Genomic DNA, 20,671 nt, shown 5'->3' with positions numbered 1-20,671 from the left:
ACCAAAATTTATTCATTATTTACATTTGCTTTTTCTATATCTTATATTTACACCTACTCTAACTGTCCAAAACAATTCTTTAGTAGCTAAAATTCGACGTTCGTTTGACTATAATGTTATTCTACTTTGACGTACACAACAAAACTTATTCACTTACTGATTGTCTGTCCAACACCTTTTTTATGTCCTTGTAGATATTAGACTCCACTTGTATTATACTAATCCTACACTCGGATTCACATTCTATTTAAATTCAAATTTCTTTCTGCAATATTATAACTGCCAAATCCTGAATACAATGATAAATCAACTTCTAAATTTCATCCAACGAAGTATTTTGTAATAATACAGACTGATTTGCTGATTATTCTTTCTTTTCTCTTCCAAATATCAACGTTCTGTCAGAAAAAACTATCTTGACATCTTTTTTCACCACCTTCTCTTCCTTTCTTTTTATATTTAAATTTTCCATTCAAAACCTCGTTACCATACAAACATATTTATAATTTACAACGTTCTTACATATAATAACAATATATTTTTTTTTTAATTTAATTTTCCAAATGATTATTTAATAAGTAATTCTAATAATACTAATAATTTAATAATTTAATTCCATCTTTTTTTTAAATCAATATGATATTTCATTTTATATAATATAACTTTTTAGCATTTCTTGTGACTTATTGTTCAATCACTGTTTAATTTTAATCTTCATACGTAGATAATCTAAGTTTATTCTACATTTAATTTATCAAAATCACTTAAAATCATATGTATTTCAATATATATATATATATATATAAGATGGTATCTTTTATCGTTTTATAATATTTTATATCGTATAATGGTTTATAAAAATTTTACATGCATTTTTTTAAATACACTCAGTATTTGTATAAATATATAAATAAATTCATTTGTATACCAGTGATGAGGTGTTTTATTTTAACCCTGATAACTACGTTTATTTCCAGTGTATCAGAAGTTTGTTTGGTGGTAAATTCTGTAATTTTTTAGAAATATGTATTTATTTGAGCTTCATTTGTTTTTTACTTATTTTGTTAACAGCTATCAATTAAGTAGTATGCTGTTAAATGAATTTGCATTTGAACACTCTACAAACTAATTGCATGTTTTGTAGAAATAATGTACCTAATGTATTTGTTTTTCTATTTGTTGCGGAAAAAATATTAAAAATTGTACCGTACCAGTCAACTTCGTTCTTGGATTTTGTTATTTATTATTATTCAAAATTGTTATGGTTAATTAATTAAATAATTTAATTTTTAAATAAAATTTGGCAATTTTAGACTCTTGTAAAGATTTTATTACTTTTAGGTTACATGATGCCACCTAAACCTATCAGTCATAAAAGTAATTTTGTGTAGCTGTAGTAGCTTTGAGTTTGATCAGATGGTATAGTATGTGTAAAAAATCACGGCCAATTCAACACAAAAACCACAAAATGTAGTACGTGATGGTGTGAGTTATTTTTAACCATTCAGTAGTTTTGTTTTCTTAATATAACCGGTAGTACTATATCCAAAGTGATATAATTTATAGTTTTAATATTCGGAACAACCTAGTATTAGGCATAACGCGGTCGGTATACGATTCGGTATGAATCTCTACAGACACCGCTCTGGTTGACAGGTAATTTCCAAGACACTTGAAGTGGGGACCAGGCTCTATGGGGGTCTGCGGCTCCCTACTGTGCAAGAAATGGAGCCCGACCGCTCCGCTGCTCGTTACTTGTCTGGTGAATATAAAATGTCTAATTGACGTAGCTTACTAAAATTCTTAATAAAATCATTTTAAAACACTGTAAATAACACTGCAATTTGCAACAGTTTATATAAATTTTGTAAATGTTTAGATGTTACTCCTGATAAATCGTATTTAAATAATATTTCAAATGCAGGGCATACCAACTAATAACAATAACAAAATATTTTGATTGGAAATTGAAATGTGTCAGGGAGGCATGAATAAGCTACGAAAACTATTAAAAAAATAACAAAAACTAATAAAAAACAACAAAATTTTATGCATGCAGGGGTAAGCACTCCACTCTGTCCAATGTTCCCTCTATTTTTTTCGCTGACAGCGCGGTACAAAAGCGGGAACCAAAATGTTAAAACAAATTTTGACCCTCTAAAGTTTACTTTTTTTTTTAATGAAATTTTGATTTTTGCCATTTTTAGATGCAATTCTTTTATAAAATGAAATTTGTAAAAAATGGTGAACAAGCCCATTGTGCGCGGAATACAAAAACGGCGGCGCAACTTTCGAAAAATTAGTGGGCTTAGAGGGAACTTTGCCTCTGTTTAGTCGTGAGGACATAAATCCATATAAATTGTATAGAATTTTATATAGATTTATAAATTTATAACAATTTTGTTTTGGAAAAAAATGTTCGAACACAGTGCTTTGTCAAACTTATTAGCGGATTCTACACTTCGTTTTCGGGAGTTGAAAAGTCATTTATCGTAAGCTATTGTAAATAACTTTTTGACTAACTGTTTATTAAAAAAATAATTTGATGCCTAACATTTTGTCAATTATTTCCAAAACGGTACAATGTAGCGTTTTTGTAAAACCTTTAGTACATAGTATTGTCATAACAGTGAGCTAAACTTAAAAATAAATGAGAGTAAACATTACTACGTCCATCCACTATGTAAAATTAAGTACATCAGGAGACTTTTGGGTCCAACTTTTTTTGTTAATATGTTCTTACATAATAAGCTAAATATTTTATTTAATCTCTATACACAGGTGACTTATGTCACTTATGAAGTTATGTGCGCTTTCTAAGGGTTTTTTTCAAAAATAGTCCAATGGTTTTTTATTTATCACAAAAATAAATTTTCTTTGTAGTTACACCTATTTAAATTTAAATTTCATAATATTAGAACTTTGTAAAAGCTGAAAATTTTGGAAAAATAAAAAAAACGGGTCAGTATTTGTATCTATCAGATTACAAAAAAGAACAATATTTTGCACATATAGTGCAACCCTTTTCGAGATCCCAGGAACTGCTGCCTTATTTTTAATTTATTATTTCGAAATTTCTCCCACAACTTTTTCATCATGAAAGTTCCGCATGCTTCTTTATAAAAATATGACCTCTTTTACTTTCACTAACCATCGCTAGTAGGTAAATTAAATATTTTCAAATTTTTAAATCGAGAATAAAATAGTGAGCAAATTATTGATTTTTATTTGATTAAAAAGTGAATGCACAGAGAAACAAATTAATTAATTCGATTCTGTAAATAACTATACACAGACACTCAAAAAAGTGGTCTTTTGATCAGACCCTGTTATTGCTGTTTTTAAATCCGTTGAATATGAATCTGAAATCAGTTCGGTGCCAGCACTCCCCACGATTTTGGGCAAAATACCCCCTAAATTCTTAAAAAATGGGTAATTTGCGAATATGCTATTCGTTGCATTTCGTTACTTCGAAAAAGTTGGTTACTTATTAATTTTTTCGGCCCCAATACAATACTGCATATTTCCCTGTTTTATTTTAAAGCACAATATTACTGATTACTTGATGTAGGTTACTCATATAATCTGCAAATATTTAACAAATTTGTGTTTGACGAGTGTTTGGCAAGTGACCGCATCATCTGGAGCTGGCTTAAGAAGTAAGTAACGAATCTTGTTGATGTATGATTTCTGCGGCATTTTCAGAAGACAGCAGTGGGTCAATCGTGATGAACCTTTCTGGTTTGTACAATAATTTTTCATATGACCTCGTAATGGATTTAATTAGGGGACTATGAAAGCTCTAAAACTGCAGCATTTCGTCTATTTGCGTATCAGGAAATCACATAGGAATTTGGTGTTAAGTCATTATGTAAAAACCATGTGATGAACATTTGGTGGTGTCTTCTAACAATTTTAGCAAATATTTGTGAACGATATACCTAAATAAGTAAGTAAGATGCAACATCGGTTACTCTGTCGGATAAAAGGATTCATTAAGATTATCGTTAATAGTCTCAAGAGTACCGTTAAAAATCCCTGTCCATACATTTATTACAAACCGTAATTGAAAATTTGTTTTTCGAGTTGCTTGTAGATTTTCCATTGCCCTTACGTGTGTATTTTGGAGGAACATGTTCATCCCCTTGCGACTAAACGTCGCCGTATTAGCTGCTAAAACCAGGGCTCGTTGTATCAAGTACAACAAATTTTTGCGTGGCAGGAGTGAATCTTATTGCAAAACGTTCTATAAACGACGAGATTCCTCCGCAGTATTTTGCTGACATTCACCGTAAATGATTATGATTACTGCTATTACCAATAAGTTGATTATTACCATATCAACGATCAGCAAGTAAGGACCGGTCTTAAAGTATGTAAATATTTTTATAAATACAATTTTCCTAGGATCTTTTTTAAATTACGTATTTGTTCCCTATTTAACGTTAGACACATTTCCAATGACACCCTGTATTTTATAAAGTTATCACCAATAGTAAATTAATAATTAAATGATAACAATAACTAAAACACTTACCGTCGTCGCAAGGTGGACTGTCGCACGTCATACTGGCCTGGCTGCAGTTTTTCCCCTGCCACCCTTCAGGACAGTGGCAATAGTAATCAGACTGCGTTTTAAAGCAAGGCGCGCCGTTCTGACAGGGATCGGGATTGCAGTGATCATAATCGTTCTGTAAAATAAAGAGACGATCGAATGAGAACATCAAGGAACTCGAGCATGCAACTCAATTTTATTCATTTCGCGTCATGAATTATTCATGTGTCCGCCTACAACAACTTGTCTAAACGTCATTACATGACCACTGTACTTTACAACCATTAAAAATAATGTAAAACAGGTGCAAGGCTAAGAGGCTAATATTTAAAATCTCGGGCGCTAGTGGTACCGCCTCTACTGTTGTTTTGTCGAGCTTTTATAACCGTTGTGGGCCGATTATCTAGTTAAATGTCGCCAAAGGCATCATGATGCTTCTTGTTGCTGTGGACATTAGCGACTAAATGATTTGTTTGCCGCAAGAAATAAGTAAATGTTGGTCATTATGCTTAATAACTCTTGCAAGGATTTATTTCGATGTCAATGATGACTACTTACATTGAATAATTTGGCATTCACTAAATTATCAATGGGTAATAGTTTGTGCATTTTTTTCGCTCAAATAGTAGTCTGCAATTTGAATAAAATAATATGAAGTGAATAGCATCACACGTTATGCGTCATGGGGTACAACCTTAGATGCACATGTGCTTGGGGCGGACACTATTTTAAAAAATAACAATAACTAAAACATTGTAAAATGCGACGTGAAATTTTATAACTAATTTCTATTAAATTTTCTTGTTAATTAGTTACTTACCTCGCAATTACCGCCAGTAATACCAACAGGACAAATGCATCTATATCCATTTACTTGATCAACACATTCTCCTCCATTTTTACATGGGTTTGATGCACAGTCATCAATGTCCGTGTGACAATCTCTCCCTATAATAAATAAAGTAAAACAAATAAAATAATATTTAACATTTTTTTTTAACTAAAACCAAATTTTACTTGTACTCAGATATCTATACTCCGCGGTCGAAATTATAGAGAGTGACTCAGACATAATATAAAAACACTATTACCATAATGCGTATAAAATATAAAATGATTTTTATACGGTTCAATATTATTTATCTTTGTGCCGCTCGCTACGCACATCGATAGAATCCATAAATTTAAAATGCTGTAATAATTAAAATGGATCAAAGTGCCGGTTATAGCAAACCGTAAAAAATATTAGAAGTTATGTTTTATTATCTTTTTCAATATTTTCTATATCTTGTTGCCTTTTACGCAGACATGCCAATGGATTTTCGTTCCCGGCACGCTTCATCCCCCTTACTAGTCCAAAAGCTAGCGATGAGTCACTCTATAATTTCGACCGCGGAGTATAGTTCTTCAATAGCATTAAACAATTAGTTAAGGGGACAATAAAAATGAATTAAAAGCGTTATTGTTTTAATTCGTAGGCCCAAATTTATGGATTAATCAAGTCTAGTGATTTCATGCTGGCTTACTTCAAATCAAAAAGTTTAAGTCAAGTTATAGTAGGTAAATGTTAAGTAAAAGCAAGTAGTTATATTTCAAGTACTTGAAAACTCTCCATTAGATAATCCTACAAGGCAGCCTTGTGGGGTAAAAAATCAAGTAGCCTTGTCAAGGGTACTTGATTTTTTTATTTAATATAAAGAGATAGCAGTCAGAATAAAGATGTTTGTTTATGTAAAATTAATACCCTATATTAATATTACGTTATGATAAATTGTTTAAAATAAAGTAAGAAATGTTGAAAATAGGAACATCAATCAATTGGCATCCTTCAAATTGCCCGAAATCAAGTCAAAACGTAGTGACAGAAAATCAAGTCAAGTAGTAATCGTAAAAAATCAATAGTAACTAATTTATTAGAGTTATTTCTTTGGCATATCTAAGTAGATGTATTTAGTATCGAAAAGTAAACATGAGAAAATAGAATTATCTGATAAATTCGTAGCAAATAAAGTAAAAGTAAGTATAAGAGGTAATAATAAAAAATGTATATTATTGTTGTTGTTATTGTTGTTTTTATTATTATTATTGTTATTGTTATGCGTATCTTTATTTTTATTTTTATTGTTAAATCATTAATTGTCATTTGTATTTATTATCATATCTATTTAATTGGCTATGTTCAGAAATTAAAAGGCAATAAGTCGATTTATATTCAGCGATTTTTAGGGCACTATAAAGTTTGTTTGTTTTTCTTAAGTGTAAATATCTTGCTTACAGTCAAAAAATCAAATCAAGTAGAATCTTCTTCAAACTACTTGACTTGATTGAATTTCTAGTCAAGTTAATTAATTTTGTAATAATTTTAATGAATTACTTGTGACTAATTGAAGAACGGAGGCGATGAAAGATGAAACATAGGTAATATAAATTTTCCATAGTTAAACGAATTAATCAGTAAATTAGAAAAATTCCCTTAATCGAAATGGAAATAAAAATTATAGTCCAGCCACCTCAGCCAAGAATCTTGAATATTAAGTTTGATTAGGCATATATGGATTTTAACATCTCATATTACCAGTACAGATCATGAGCACTACTACCTTTCAATATTACCACCAGAAGAGTAGCTACTTTTGTTTTATAAAAACATAAAAAAACAGTAGAGGTAGATATTTTCGAGGTATAATCTGCCAACATTATGCGTTTGGTAGTCGAAAGGGAGTGTCAATAATGGTATAATATCCAGTTTACGCGAAACGTGAAACGCTAAATGATAAGCTTGCATGTAGGTATATTTTAAACTTTCATCTCTTACTATCCGCCGTTTTCATTATAGCGGAGACTTAACTGATGATGCCCGGTTTGTGTAAAGTTAACATTCGCACGTCAGAACGAATTTTAATGACACATTCCTATTCCACGTTTTGCACGAAGATTTCCAGAGCGCGTTTTAACATTCACAGTTCCATATTTATAGTATCCGTAAATGACGCGTCCGTTATGTTGGTTTAGTGTTTAGTGGCTTGCTCTTGCATGTCTCGATTTCCTTTTCAGATGCCAAGTGACTTTGCAGTAAAGCAATTTTAAAATAGAAAATAGTTCAACTCAGATCAATTTCATAATCGTTATACTCTTTAATGACGACTTTTATTAAACTTTCTTCAAATTAATTAAAAAAGAATTAAATGCAGAAATAAATTATTGGCTTGGATAAAAGTGTTGATATGTGTCCAAGGGTTATATTTGAAACAAAAATTGTTGAAGGTTTGCAACACCATTTTATATGTTAAAATATGTTATATTTTGTTTAATAAATACTACTTAAGACAGATTATTTTTTTAAGTTATTTACAACTGAAGAGAATTAAAATAAATAAATTAATTTGAATTGGCTGAACATTTAAAGTAAAGAAAGTAAAAATAGAAGACTATAATAATTTTAAAAAACTTAAAAAACTACATGACACATTTGAATGTCAAGCGGCATTAATCAAATCGGACAGCCACTTCTTCCTTTCTTCAATGAATATCAACTTTTTTAAATTTCAGGTAAGACCTTATTGCTATTATATGTGAAATATGTGAGTATAAATCACCTGTTGTTAAAAAAAATTTCTTAGCTACTTTATTTATTTATGGAAGATTTATCATAACGTATAGGTATTATATTTATTTATATTTTATTATTTATTTTATTATTCTTATATTACATGTACCTACCAATATAACTTGCATTTAGCCAATTAGCCAATTTTTTAGGAAGTCAAAAATTAGTAAATGTAAATGATGTAATATCAAATTAATTAACTAATTCTATACCATTTACTTCGTCACAATGAGTGCTTGTAAAGTTGTAATAGTATTTTTTTTTATATCACGTTAAAGTTGTTTTCACGGAATACAGTCAACGTGTGTCAGTGCTTTATATTCTTTCAAGTTTTTTAAGGTTCTTTGGATGCACTATTAACATTCGGTATTAACATCTAGATGCGCCATGCGCCTCTTTTTTTTCATCTGTTGCAATAACTATAAAAGGACAAAACACATCCAGATATCAGTATCGAACATTGCTACTGTATGGCATAATTATAGAATTATAATTTTTAATTTTGCCGGGCATAAGCAACTTACCTGTATAACCCGGTTGGCAGGCACAGTGATAATCGTTGACTAAGTCAATACACGTAGCTCCATGTTGACATTGCCCAACGCAATCGTTGATGTTTTGACTACAGCTTTTTCCCGTCCACCCTATGACACATTTGCAATGATAGTCGCCAACAAAATTTGTGCAAGATATTGCGTTGATGCAAGGGTTCGTCAGGCATTCATCTACATCTGCAAAAACGGTAACGATAATTGTAATGATTTAATTCTTAGTTGTATAACATACCGAATTGACATAAGTTCCCTTCCCAGGCACTCGAACAGTTGCACTTGAAGGAATTTTCTAAATCTATACACGTTCCATCATTCTGACATGGAGCCGAGGCGCATTCATCAATGTCTGCAACAAAAAAAAGCAACGATGCAGGTCGAATATTCGATACAGTAAAAAAGAATTAAAGTGAAAGATATACATCTTAATCACAACCGTTTAATTCATATCTAATCTACAATCAGAATTTCGATGATCTAAATTATTAATAAATAATTTGTAACGTTCATTAAAACATGTGGGTATACAGTTAGTTAAATATGGTTAAATGCGGCTAAACCGTAAACTTATGAGAGTAGGCCCACGTATCTACTGAAGAAGTCGACTAGAAGTTCATTAAAGGAACGGTACAATCCCTAAGGTTAAGTTAAAAAACTCGATTAATTTAACTTCTTAGAAAATAACAGGTCTAGATAGTTTGACGTCGAGTTAGGAGGCGTGATCTTAGAACAACTTGATTCCACACCATTGCTTTAGTTTAGGCAACTTCTTGTGTAGATATAAATTTGAATTAATTTCGGTTTGACCCTATTTTTTATAGGGGATTTTAATGTGTTATGTACTGCATTCAACTTTCATAGAGTGCCGCTCGTTTTTCTTATTGTAATCAAAATATTTCACTTCAAAATGGGACGATTTTAGTCAAATTTGGAGAATTATTAACTGATTTATGGGATATCAAAATTGTACGAGATAAACTGTTTAAATACGAATGTTCTATTAAAATATGCAATTCAACCACATGCATACCTATAAAAAAGGAATGGGGTAGTCAAGGGCGGGGTAAAAAATTATTCCCCATATGTCATTTTCTAAAAAATTCTAGTACTAATATATTACCCTCAAATAAATAAAAATGTACACCAATTAAGATGTCTCTATTTTAAAATATTTTAATTATATAAAAAATGTTGTTTTGTTAATCTCACTGACTTTTGAGTAGTTGAGTAGTAAGTTAGTTAAAACTGACATACTTTGAATTAAGATGTCTCCGATAATTTACTCAAAAATTACTGAAGGTGTTCTGATTAAAGATAAAAATTCAGTACATTTGTATACCATTACCTCCATCAGTGAGATATTAAGAATCTCTTAATTTTGGCATCATAGAGAATTTAGAAAATAATAAGTGCATTTTATTCTTAATTTTACAGGGATAAAATATCTATTTTTATCACTTAATAATAATAAGGAAATAATCCCAATTGTTAATTTCACATAAAAATGTATAATTTTTAACACAATACAAACAAATGTTGAAAACAATTTCTTAAAATTCCTTTATAAATTAAATGTACTGAAATTAATTTCCGAAATTCTCAAAATTTCGATATATTCTAGCTAGTCTGCTTCTCGTATACAGCGACATTTTAATAAATGTGATGTAGGTTGGTTGTATGAATCTAAAGAACACACCGTGTATTCTACATTCTGACTACATATTGATTGATTAAGAAACAATGTCGAAAAGGAGAAAATTATGATATATTGATTATATTTCGTTCAAAATTGATAAATGTGAGTTTTTCATTTTTAACTTATTTTAGAAAATAATGATCTCGAAACCGGTTGCCATTTTTTAAAAAATAAAAGGATTGTGAGATAAATTGGACTTTTTCTTATTTTCTAAAATAAGTTAAAAATATTGATTACATTTTCACTGATAACTAGGCTTAGTGCACGTGCAGAGTCTAACAGAACAATAATTATTAAATAGGTTAATAAAATAAAACATAATTTGATTTCTATAAAATGAAAATTAAACATAATCTGACATATTTTTAGAAAAAAATATTATTATATTTTAGCCTTGTAAGACCAGAAGATGAGGTGTAAAGTTTGATCTCCAAAACGGTGGTCTTTTTTAAAAATAAAAGGAATGTGAGAAAATTGGACCTTAAGTTACAAGATTTTTTGTGTTTTGGCTCGTGTGGCACCTTCCACTCGACACTTTGGCGCTTGGTTTCTGGAGCATATTGAAAACTCCATGTTTCATCACCAGTCACAATGTTGTAAAGAAGTTTTTGTCGTTTTTGGCCTCTTTGATGATGTTCGTCAAATGTTGAATTCTGAGCAATGGTCGTCAGTTACTTGTGCGGAACAAACCGTGAGTAGGTATTGTGCCACTTCAGACCACCCCCACTCCTCCACCTTTTCCCTTCCCCCTCCCTACCCCGTCCAGCCAATCAGAGCGCATCAGCATTTTGGTGGGAGATTCAAAATGTAGCCTTCCCTACGGAAGAGGCCCCCCCACCTAAGTCTTTGCCCCTAGGGCCCCCACGCAGGTATCCCCACGAAGGTATGCGGGATCCCCCACGTAGGCCTCTCCGCGTGATATGCAGGATTCCCCAAGTAGGCCTTTTCGCGTAGGTATGCTGGAGTCCCCCGCACACATTTTTCGGTAACCCAAATGATCAGCCAAAATCCATTAAACTGATGTTTTTGAGATGCTCAATTCCAATTCCATGAATTATTTCAATGAAGATTTTGGTTAACCTTTGATGAATTCACGCATAGTTTTGATGGAATCTACAGTGATTAACAGATTTCGGTTGGCCAACATGTTGCTCAACATTTATGTTCTCATGACCGTTTTTAAACCGCGTGTACTACTCATGAACTCTGCCACGGGATAAACGATCATCGCCACAAACTTAGTTGATCAATTGAAACGTTTTAGTAAAAGTTTTACCAAGTTTAAAAACAAAACTTAATATTTTGACAGTATATCAGTGATACAGTTCCAACGCATGTAATTGCTAATAGATGGATCCACTAAAAGTACCTATTTTTGAAAAGTTCTGTTTACTTTGGAACGCAGCTTGTAGTTTGCCTCACGCTAATCACTTTAACCATCATTTAAACGCAGTGCCAATTAATAACAAACCCATGACAACTCATTCTTAAGTTATCTGTTGCTCTGCGATCGTCTACTTCGATAATAGATTGCCTGACATTGATAAGTAATACCTACAAAAACTTGCTCATGGGCTGTACCTACTTTGTGAGAATTGGTTTAATAGGGAGCACAGACAGATTTATTACATTGTACTATTGGAGATTATGTAACAGCTGTCACTTATGGTATATGGTCTAATTGAATATCGTTTACGGTCTGGTATGCCGTCTAACCAAATTTAGTTTTAATCAGCAAATCTATTCAATAAATAAATAATAAATGTCACTAATTTGTTAAATCGTACATTGTTACCGAGTAAGTATACCAATTAATTAAATCACATTAACCTTAACCTTAGTTGTTACCAAATGTTTCCTATTCCAATGATGTAAGTGTTTTGGATCGAATGTCAGAATATCACATGTCGATCGGTTATGTGTAGTGAATAAAAATTATGAGATTTTCAAATACATGCTGTGAGCCTGAGACTTATTTGCATGACACTGTGATGTATTCATGACTTGTTGAATAAGTTGCCGGTGGAGTAATGAATTTAAGTCAGATTGAACATTTCTTAATGTCTTCATTTAATGCAAAAGCGAGTTCTAACGTCTAGGATGAACAAGCTGCGCAAATTTGCATGAATTCCAAAACCAAGCAGTCGGAATACATTGTGCTTTTTTTAAATAAAACAAATGTTTGGGGTATTTAAGCACGCAACCATATAGATCGATGTTAAATAATGTTAATTAAGATAATCTTCATTCAAAAAATTATCTTAGATGCTTATACTTAACGTGTTTGTTTCATTATATTTATTTAAGTTTTATAAATTTCTGTTGTATTTTCAATTTGGATATGTAACACTAAAATTATAATTTAGGACAAAATTTTATTTGCAACAATCAAGATAAATGAATTCATCTACCAGTTTCTCATATTAATTCATCGGAAACTTCATACAGTTTTAACATTTCCCTTAACAAATTTTTGAGGTCCCAAAATAAAATTATAAACAATGTGTTTCTTGTGTGGGTGAGATATAACCTACAAATTATGTAATAAAATCTATTTACGATACATTATGTCACAGTACGAAATAATAGTGTTGCCACGTTATACATTTTTTCAGGATATTTAAGAATATTAATTTAAGATAGTAAAATCCTATTGCAGCATAGGCCTAGAACGAGAGATTATGAAGTTCATTTAAATAATTTAGAAAAATCATCAAGTCATTTTTTACCTATTAGTATATTTCTCTATTTCAAGTGAAAAGTCATTCAGCTCATTTGCGTATGCCAGTTAGGTGGGCCATGGGTCACTACTGGTTACGTCCCTGTCTGTGTGTGCTCCTCTTATTATTAAATATTTATTATTTAACATAATTATACTGTACATTGGAGATAATGACTGTGAGAATGTCGAGTGCGCGTATTCGGCCGGCCAGTGAATAATAATCCATGAACATGAATCCAGACCATTAATCTGATAATTAACTAATTTCAGTATGTATCACAAGATTCCGCTCTTCATCTTTATCGTTGATGTCAAATTGAGAGCATTAAATCAAGCCTCATGATTTATAACTGCTTTATATTGCTACAGTTAACCTAAGGTAGTCAATATTTTTTTTACGACAAATATGCAAAATAATCGTCGAATCAGTCTTTCAACGACTAAAACTGCGTAATGTAAGTAGGTATATTTTTTTCAAAAATGTTTAGATACAATATTTTATTTACAAGAACTTTTTTAGATTAATAATAAATTAAGCTCTGCTTGAAACGAGCTGCGATGATGTAATCAGTGACAGTCGATATTTGTGTTTTTTTTACCACATGAACCGCTGACCACCGAGAAAAAAGTGAACTCCGAAAAAAAGGCATTAATACACACGCATCATTTACGTTTTCACGCACACAAACGCTGAATCGGTGAAGCTGCAGAAGTTTTGGAGGACTATTACCACCATTAGTTTAGACAAACTTGGTTAGAACAACTAATAATATGGAACGCTAAGTGCAATGTATTACCAACGGACCCATATACTTACGATAGCACAGAGTACCCAATATTGGGTACTCTGTGACGATAGTATGTATATGAACGGACCATATTCCGCCATCTTTTGTTGACATGTTGACATAAAAATTAAATGTGGCGGTAAATTTAAATTGGTTAAAAGTACATTTTGCAAAAATTATTTGTTTTTCTTTTTACTACAGTCTTCTACAAACTGCAAATTTATTAGTACACCTACTGGTAAATAATAAATACATAGCTGTAAAGATAATAAGTAAAAATATTAAATAGGTTGGAATACTTTTTACTAGATTTTAAAAATAATAAGTTAAATCAAAGTCAAAATGTTTTTCTAATGACATTTACATACATAGTACTGATTTACTTTTATCTTATTACAAATTTTACTTCTCAGATTAACACTAAATATCAACATTTTAATTAATCACTAATAGTTATAAACACTTTCCAAATAAAAATTACATCACACATTTTTTTAAGTTAAAGTACAATTAATTAAAAATACTAACACAAATTTTTGACTCATATCTGTCTAATACCTAAAGCCTGGTACAAATGTAAGATTCTTGTGTATGTTCTTGTTATTGGTTGTTTAATAAAAAGCCTTTTTTGCAGCTAATAAGACAAAAGAGGAAGATGCATCTGAAGACGGCTTAACCGCCTTAAATTTGTCGATGTCTTTGCAGGCAGCATTATTTTCGGTAATATTGGCAGACTCCTTTATAACCTGATATCGTTGACATATTTATTAACATTTATTAGACATATCATACAGCAACATACAGACTGTTACAAATTCGCTTCTCACTACAAGGATTTCGGAAACGGTAAGAGATACGAAGTAGCTTAAATGGGGTAAAGTTGTATAATCAGGGGACAAACGTTATGCCTTTAAAAAATCAGTTTTCGAAATATTTGAAAAAAACGAAATTTTGGAAATCCGTTTTTGTTTAATTTCAGCCTTGTTTCAGGTGATTGATTGAAAAAAGAAGAACACTTTCTGGTAACTTTTTGCCCTCTATCGAATGGTATAATTAATTTGTAACGTTTCGTCTCTCCAAGTCCATCATCAACTTCATTTTTTTAAATATGACTGTCTTGTTGTCGGAATGTATCTTGCTACTTGTTCGGCGTCTACATATTTGAAATGAAGCGTGGGGATTTTTTTAATAATAAGTAGAATAACCATTAATAATTATAAAAATTGTTAAAATTAATTGAGAACCTCTGGAATCGCGTTTTTTCCCGCTTCTTTATAGTTAATCAAAAGATTGCAGTTAAATTTTAGGTTGCCATCAGTTCTACTTCAGTATTCATTGCAGAGAGCTAACTATATGTAGTTGTACAGCGGTTGTGTAGACTCTTGTAAACAGTTGAGCTACCGATGGAGTAAGTGGTTCCAAAAAAGTTTCCTCGAATTATTGTGGTAAGTAGTGAGGTATTTTAAGGGGGACGTTTCTATACGTAATTTTCATTGAATTTATAGCAGTCCTTTGACGAGGGTTATAAGCGCATTATAAACAATATCACACAGCACCAGTTATACAAGTTTTCTCCAGGATATAAAACAATTTACATACTGACAATGCATTCAGAATAACGAATAAGAAATTGTTTTACTTTTTATGTTTACCATTACATTTCCTGAACTTTTCACGCCTGTAATTGAATATACAGAAAATCGCGTACGGTACTATAAACATGAACACATGAAACTATTAACACATGAATCATAATTATTGAGTATTTTTACAAAGTTCTCGGCAAAATAGGAAATGTATAATCAGCTATTTACATGGGGTTCCATGTTTTCCGCGATATTTCACTGCGAAAAATTAAAAGAATCCGTGTATTTCAACATTTCTATATTTTAGATACTTAGATTTTCTTGTACTATCATTGTCTTACTAAAAGTGCGATTTTCTGTCTATGACGATAGCCTTAAAATAAGGTAAGTAATAGAGGCACACCTCTTTAAAAAACTAAAAAAGCAACCAAGTTATAAATGCTGTAAACTGTAGATATTCACAGAGAAATATGCATATCTTTTTTAACGATAAAATCTGAAAAAAAATAACCGAAATTTGAATTAGTTAAGCCTTCTGAAAAAATTTTAAGGAAAAAGAGATAGACAGAGAAGAAAGGAACGACTAGGAAGGGGAAAGAAAGGGAGGAAAAGAGGGAGAGGGGTAGAGACGGAAGGAGGGAATTGCAAGATTAAATCAAATTATTTCTCGTAATGTCTAGTATTCCCATTTCAGAGGGCTCTTGTTTCTTTTTTAACTTAACTGCGACGAAATTGTAAAAATTTTTTCTTGTAAGTACCTACATATCTGTACCTTTTAACGGGAAGTTATTATGAAGCCAGTCATAATCAGATATAAGTAGGTACTTACAGAAATTTGGGTTTGGCCGTGATTTGAGGCATTGCTTCTTGCAACACTAGCATTTTGCCGTCCGGCTTGGAATATTGTAAAATAATAATAAATAGAATTTGATTAGACTTAGGAGCGTAGATAAGACGGCGAGTGAGGCGAACCGTTGTTCGTGTCGAATAGGTGGCAGCACCAGAGGAATGCGGGGTCAAAGGTGGAGAAGCGCATCGCTCTGGCGTAATTAAGTCTCCCCGCGATCTGAGCGCTCCCTACAACTAATAGATATAATAACGGGGCGGGGAGGTCTGTAATTGCCGGGTACGTCTCTGATTTATACGTACTCCGTCTGAGAGACCATACTGCAAACCAACTTCCACACACCACTAAAAACTACCTACCAGAAATTTCGCTTGGTGCATGCTTATGAGTTTGATATTTTAATAACAATCTTTATCTTATTTTTAATGTTTCGGAGAGAAAGAGTAAGGAAATCGTGCAAACGTGATTGTTTTTAATTATGAGACTTATCGGAAGATTACTTTTTCAATAAGTCTTTTAAATAAGCTAAAGTCTTCAGAAACATTCAAGACAATACATCGTGGTTATATATTTATCAACTTTTTCCTGTACAATTAATTATATTGTTATTAAGTTAATATTTTGTATTATAATGATTAGAGATATGGCAAATTATATGTGTAAATGCACTTATATTATGTCGTTGTTAGGTAAGGAGGTTCGATACTGAAAAAAAATGGTAGGTAAGAAAGTTTTCAAAGCAATTAAAATCTGTTAATAATTATGCAAACTGCTTCGTGTAAAAATACTAGATCGATTGCCAACGTATTTTTTTTTAAAAAGGATATTAAAAATTATGCTCTTATATACAGGCTCTTATGGGAGTTGGGAAAAAAACTTTTATTAAACGTGAATATTGCTCTTAAAACTGGTTAGGATCGGGAAAATAAAATTGTAATTAAAGAATTAAATAATATTACTAAACATTTTAAAACAATAAAAATATCCACTTACAATGTAATTATTGAGATAATGGAATATAACGTTTTGACAAATTTGAACAAACATCTGATCCGATGAAAGGAAATATGGCATCGCTGCACGCTGTATTTAACGCTTCGACGCTTCGACTGAGGTGCTATATTTGAATAGCTCCATTGCAGACTATAAAATTATTCCAGTCGAAGACATATGTAGTAATAATTAATATTAAATAAATTTTTCGTGATCTAATGAAATATAATAGCAATTTGAAACAGAAATTGAAAGGATCTCTGCAAAAATTGATGTTCTGTCATAACCTTCAATTCGATAAGGATAAGCACAGTTGACAGTTGACCTAACTTTTACCACCACGCCATAGTTTTACAGGCTCTTAATTAATAGACATTTTTATTCAAATAAAAAGTTAATTGCCATGCATTAAACAAGAAAAATATATGCGAGCTAATATGTGTTGTATAAATTTCATTCGCATATATTATACATGGTGTTTGGAAAAAGTTTGTACAAAAGGTGATGAAAGTAGAGCCAAAAATAGTAAAAAAAGTTCCTATAAATATTGGTCCTCCGGAGCACCGTTACTGACATATGGCCCTTCAAAGTGGTCTTATCATTTAGATATTTTTCAAAATAACTTTCTTTCTGATTAAGATCAATAGTATCATATAATAGGTTGTTTTAAAAAAAGCGTAAGAAGCTGGCAAATCACGTGCCTCTTATATTATATGTAGGTAAATAAATTACTATAATACACATACAAAAATTATTTGTTTGTAATGTAGTCGTAAAACTCGCATACAAATAAATATATCTGTTCTTATGGTCCGCCCAACGAGCTTCTTTGGTAAGGTTTGTTTCTAATAAGCACTTGAAAATAATTTACAGCTTTCGCTTTTTACATCATTTCAATAGGAAACACTTGTTAAGTGGTTTACTACCACCTTTGTTGATAGATCCAAGGCAGATCATAAAAAGTAAACGATGTCGTTAAAATACCAAAGATATAAATTTCTTTAGCCTCTTCAGATTGGAGCATTTACGTTTCACTAGCTCGTTGTAAGGAATGCAATTCTATTGAGATATAAACTGTATGAATGTATTGTACCTACTAATAAACAGTAAAAGTAGCAGACAGAAAAAATGCGATATCAATGTACTTTATCTCGCTTAAAAACCCGTTTCAATTTTCAAGGCATCATCCTTGAATGAAATTGTTTTCAGTAAAGTAAAGTTAGAAACAAACATGAGACAATTTTTTAAAATGTTTGCAAGATCTTTTATAATTTTAATATGTTAGGTACGAACTACTTGTATAGAGATTATATTCTTATTTTAGACTAATTAATGAATATACATATTCGAACCATCTCCCTTTAAAAACCCTGGTACTGAAATATATTCAGATTTTCTTTTACTTTATTATTATTACATCACACCGCCATACCAGAATACTACCTTAACTTATTTATAAACTGTTATTTTTTTAATATCCATATAATTGGTATTAAAGACTGGCCATACATCACATTCACGTATAGTTATGGTTTTTTCTTTGGAATTGAAACATTCAGAGTACTTACGTGCTAAATCTTCTAGTGTGTACGGAGGAAGGCAGTTTTATAGGCCCACTATTCTTTTGTGAGCCGTTTGAACACATCGTGAATTTAAAAATGAAAGAATGTATGCATATGGCTACCCAAAGAGTAAATATGACTCAATTTGATGAAAATTTATGAGTATTTTGTAATTAATTACTCTGAATTAGATTTAAAGTAAAGAGTAAAGTGACTAGTTTGTCGATCTTTACATGTACCACAAAGGTGCCATTATGCGATGGCAGCTTCAAACTTATTCTATACTTATTTTTATATACGCCCTGAACACAACCACAAAGCTAACCAAATAACTGCCTCTAATTAGCTTTCAAATACATATAATAATAAATTTTACCGCGTTACTGCGAGTAAGACGAAAGTAAAAGACGTTCTGGATGTCTGAACTGATTTAATAAGCAACGATTGGCCAACGAATTGTGCGAAATCGCAAATTGCCATTTCTTTGTTTTTTTCCAAAGAAACTGAATCTTAAAATTAAATCCTTTGACTGACTTTATGATTTTTTTCGCGAATGGTTCCACTTAGATATTTGCCAGGGACAAGCGTCACCCGATAGCTGATCCTTCAGTTTGTCATGTAAAAGTTATCACAAGGTGTACTAAATTCTCATTTTTGTTGTTTACGCCTTTTATAGACAATAAGGAGTCAGCAATTCACATCAATGGAGTACATCCTGACAATCAGTTTCATTATGGAGGCAGAAGAAAGTGGCATCCTACCATTCCTAGATATCTTTGTCTAGAGAAGATCAGATAACACCTAGAGCCCACCGTTTACAAAATATTAACCTACATATATAGATATCTGAACAAGTTTCTTGATCATCTAGCAAAGAAATAAGAGTATTGTCGACCATGGCATTGTGAGCCAGAACATTTAGGCGATGAACTACAACATCTACGACCTGTTCGTGGAGCAAATGGATACGCAAACAAAAATATCGACCGAGCCATCAGAAGAAGAGATATATTAAGAACAAAGAAAAGGATAATTATCAACCTATCTACCTTATATATAAGATAGATATCCAGAAGAATCGAGATAGATAATTTCAATCAAGACGAGCGGGGTTAGGAATACCTGAAATTTAGAAACGAGTCATCCGCGAAAACGCCATGGAGCAGACTACAATAGCAAATATAAAATCTCCAGTTCTCTTTGTTGTATCTCGAATTGTCATGGAAGTCTGTAAACCAAGCTAAAACATTTGAAAAACTAAAAACTGTTTAAAGAAACGAGACTGTAAATATGTTACATGTTTATAAACAGGTGTAATGGAGTGAAATAGAATTCCTTTTTATTTCAATTTAAAAATGTTTTATTTTCTTTCCTCTAGTTTCGGTTATAGCCATTAACAAAGAAGAAGAAAAATAACAATCATTGGAAAAGAAATTACTGCATAAACTACTATAGTCTGTTTAGAAATGAAAGAGAGTAATAAAAGCTTATTATGTATGCAAATCGTAAATAAATGTAGTACTGGTGCTTATGTTCAATATTTTTATATTATGTATTATCGGTATAGGATGAGGTGTACTTTTAAACAAACTTTGTGCGATCGGATTGTACTAAATTGTAGCAGGTAGCTAAAATTTAATCCCCGACAATCCGTCTTTGTCTATGCCGCTTCAATTTCTCGGTCCATTTCTCTTATAAGTAAACAATATAAAAACAGCATTTCAAAACATGAGGCTACTTTAAGCATCATAACCGGGTTAAGAG

At 31.4% G+C, this 20,671-nt stretch overlaps 1 protein-coding gene across 2 annotated transcripts in view; it reads right to left on the bottom strand.

The window, feature by feature from the left end:
* LOC108909321 (protein jagged-1b) overlaps positions 1 to 20,671 on the bottom strand; it is a 297,128-nt gene that overhangs the window by 9,202 nt on the left and 267,255 nt on the right. For both annotated transcript variants that reach the window (XM_018713634.1, XM_018713635.1), the window contains exons 8-11: positions 8,949 to 9,062; positions 8,687 to 8,893; positions 5,376 to 5,503; positions 4,538 to 4,691 (exon numbers count right to left, since the gene is read on the bottom strand). In XM_018713634.1, coding sequence (XP_018569150.1) covers positions 4,538 to 4,691; positions 5,376 to 5,503; positions 8,687 to 8,893; positions 8,949 to 9,062 — 603 coding nt within the window. The remainder of the gene's footprint in view (positions 1 to 4,537; positions 4,692 to 5,375; positions 5,504 to 8,686; positions 8,894 to 8,948; positions 9,063 to 20,671) is intronic.

This window comes from Anoplophora glabripennis, unplaced genomic scaffold, assembly GCF_000390285.2.
Source record: "Anoplophora glabripennis isolate ALB-LARVAE unplaced genomic scaffold, Agla_2.0 scaffold234, whole genome shotgun sequence".
NCBI classification, from domain to species: Eukaryota; Metazoa; Arthropoda; class Insecta; order Coleoptera; family Cerambycidae; genus Anoplophora; species Anoplophora glabripennis.
This window is presented reverse-complemented; position numbering and strand designations above follow the sequence as displayed.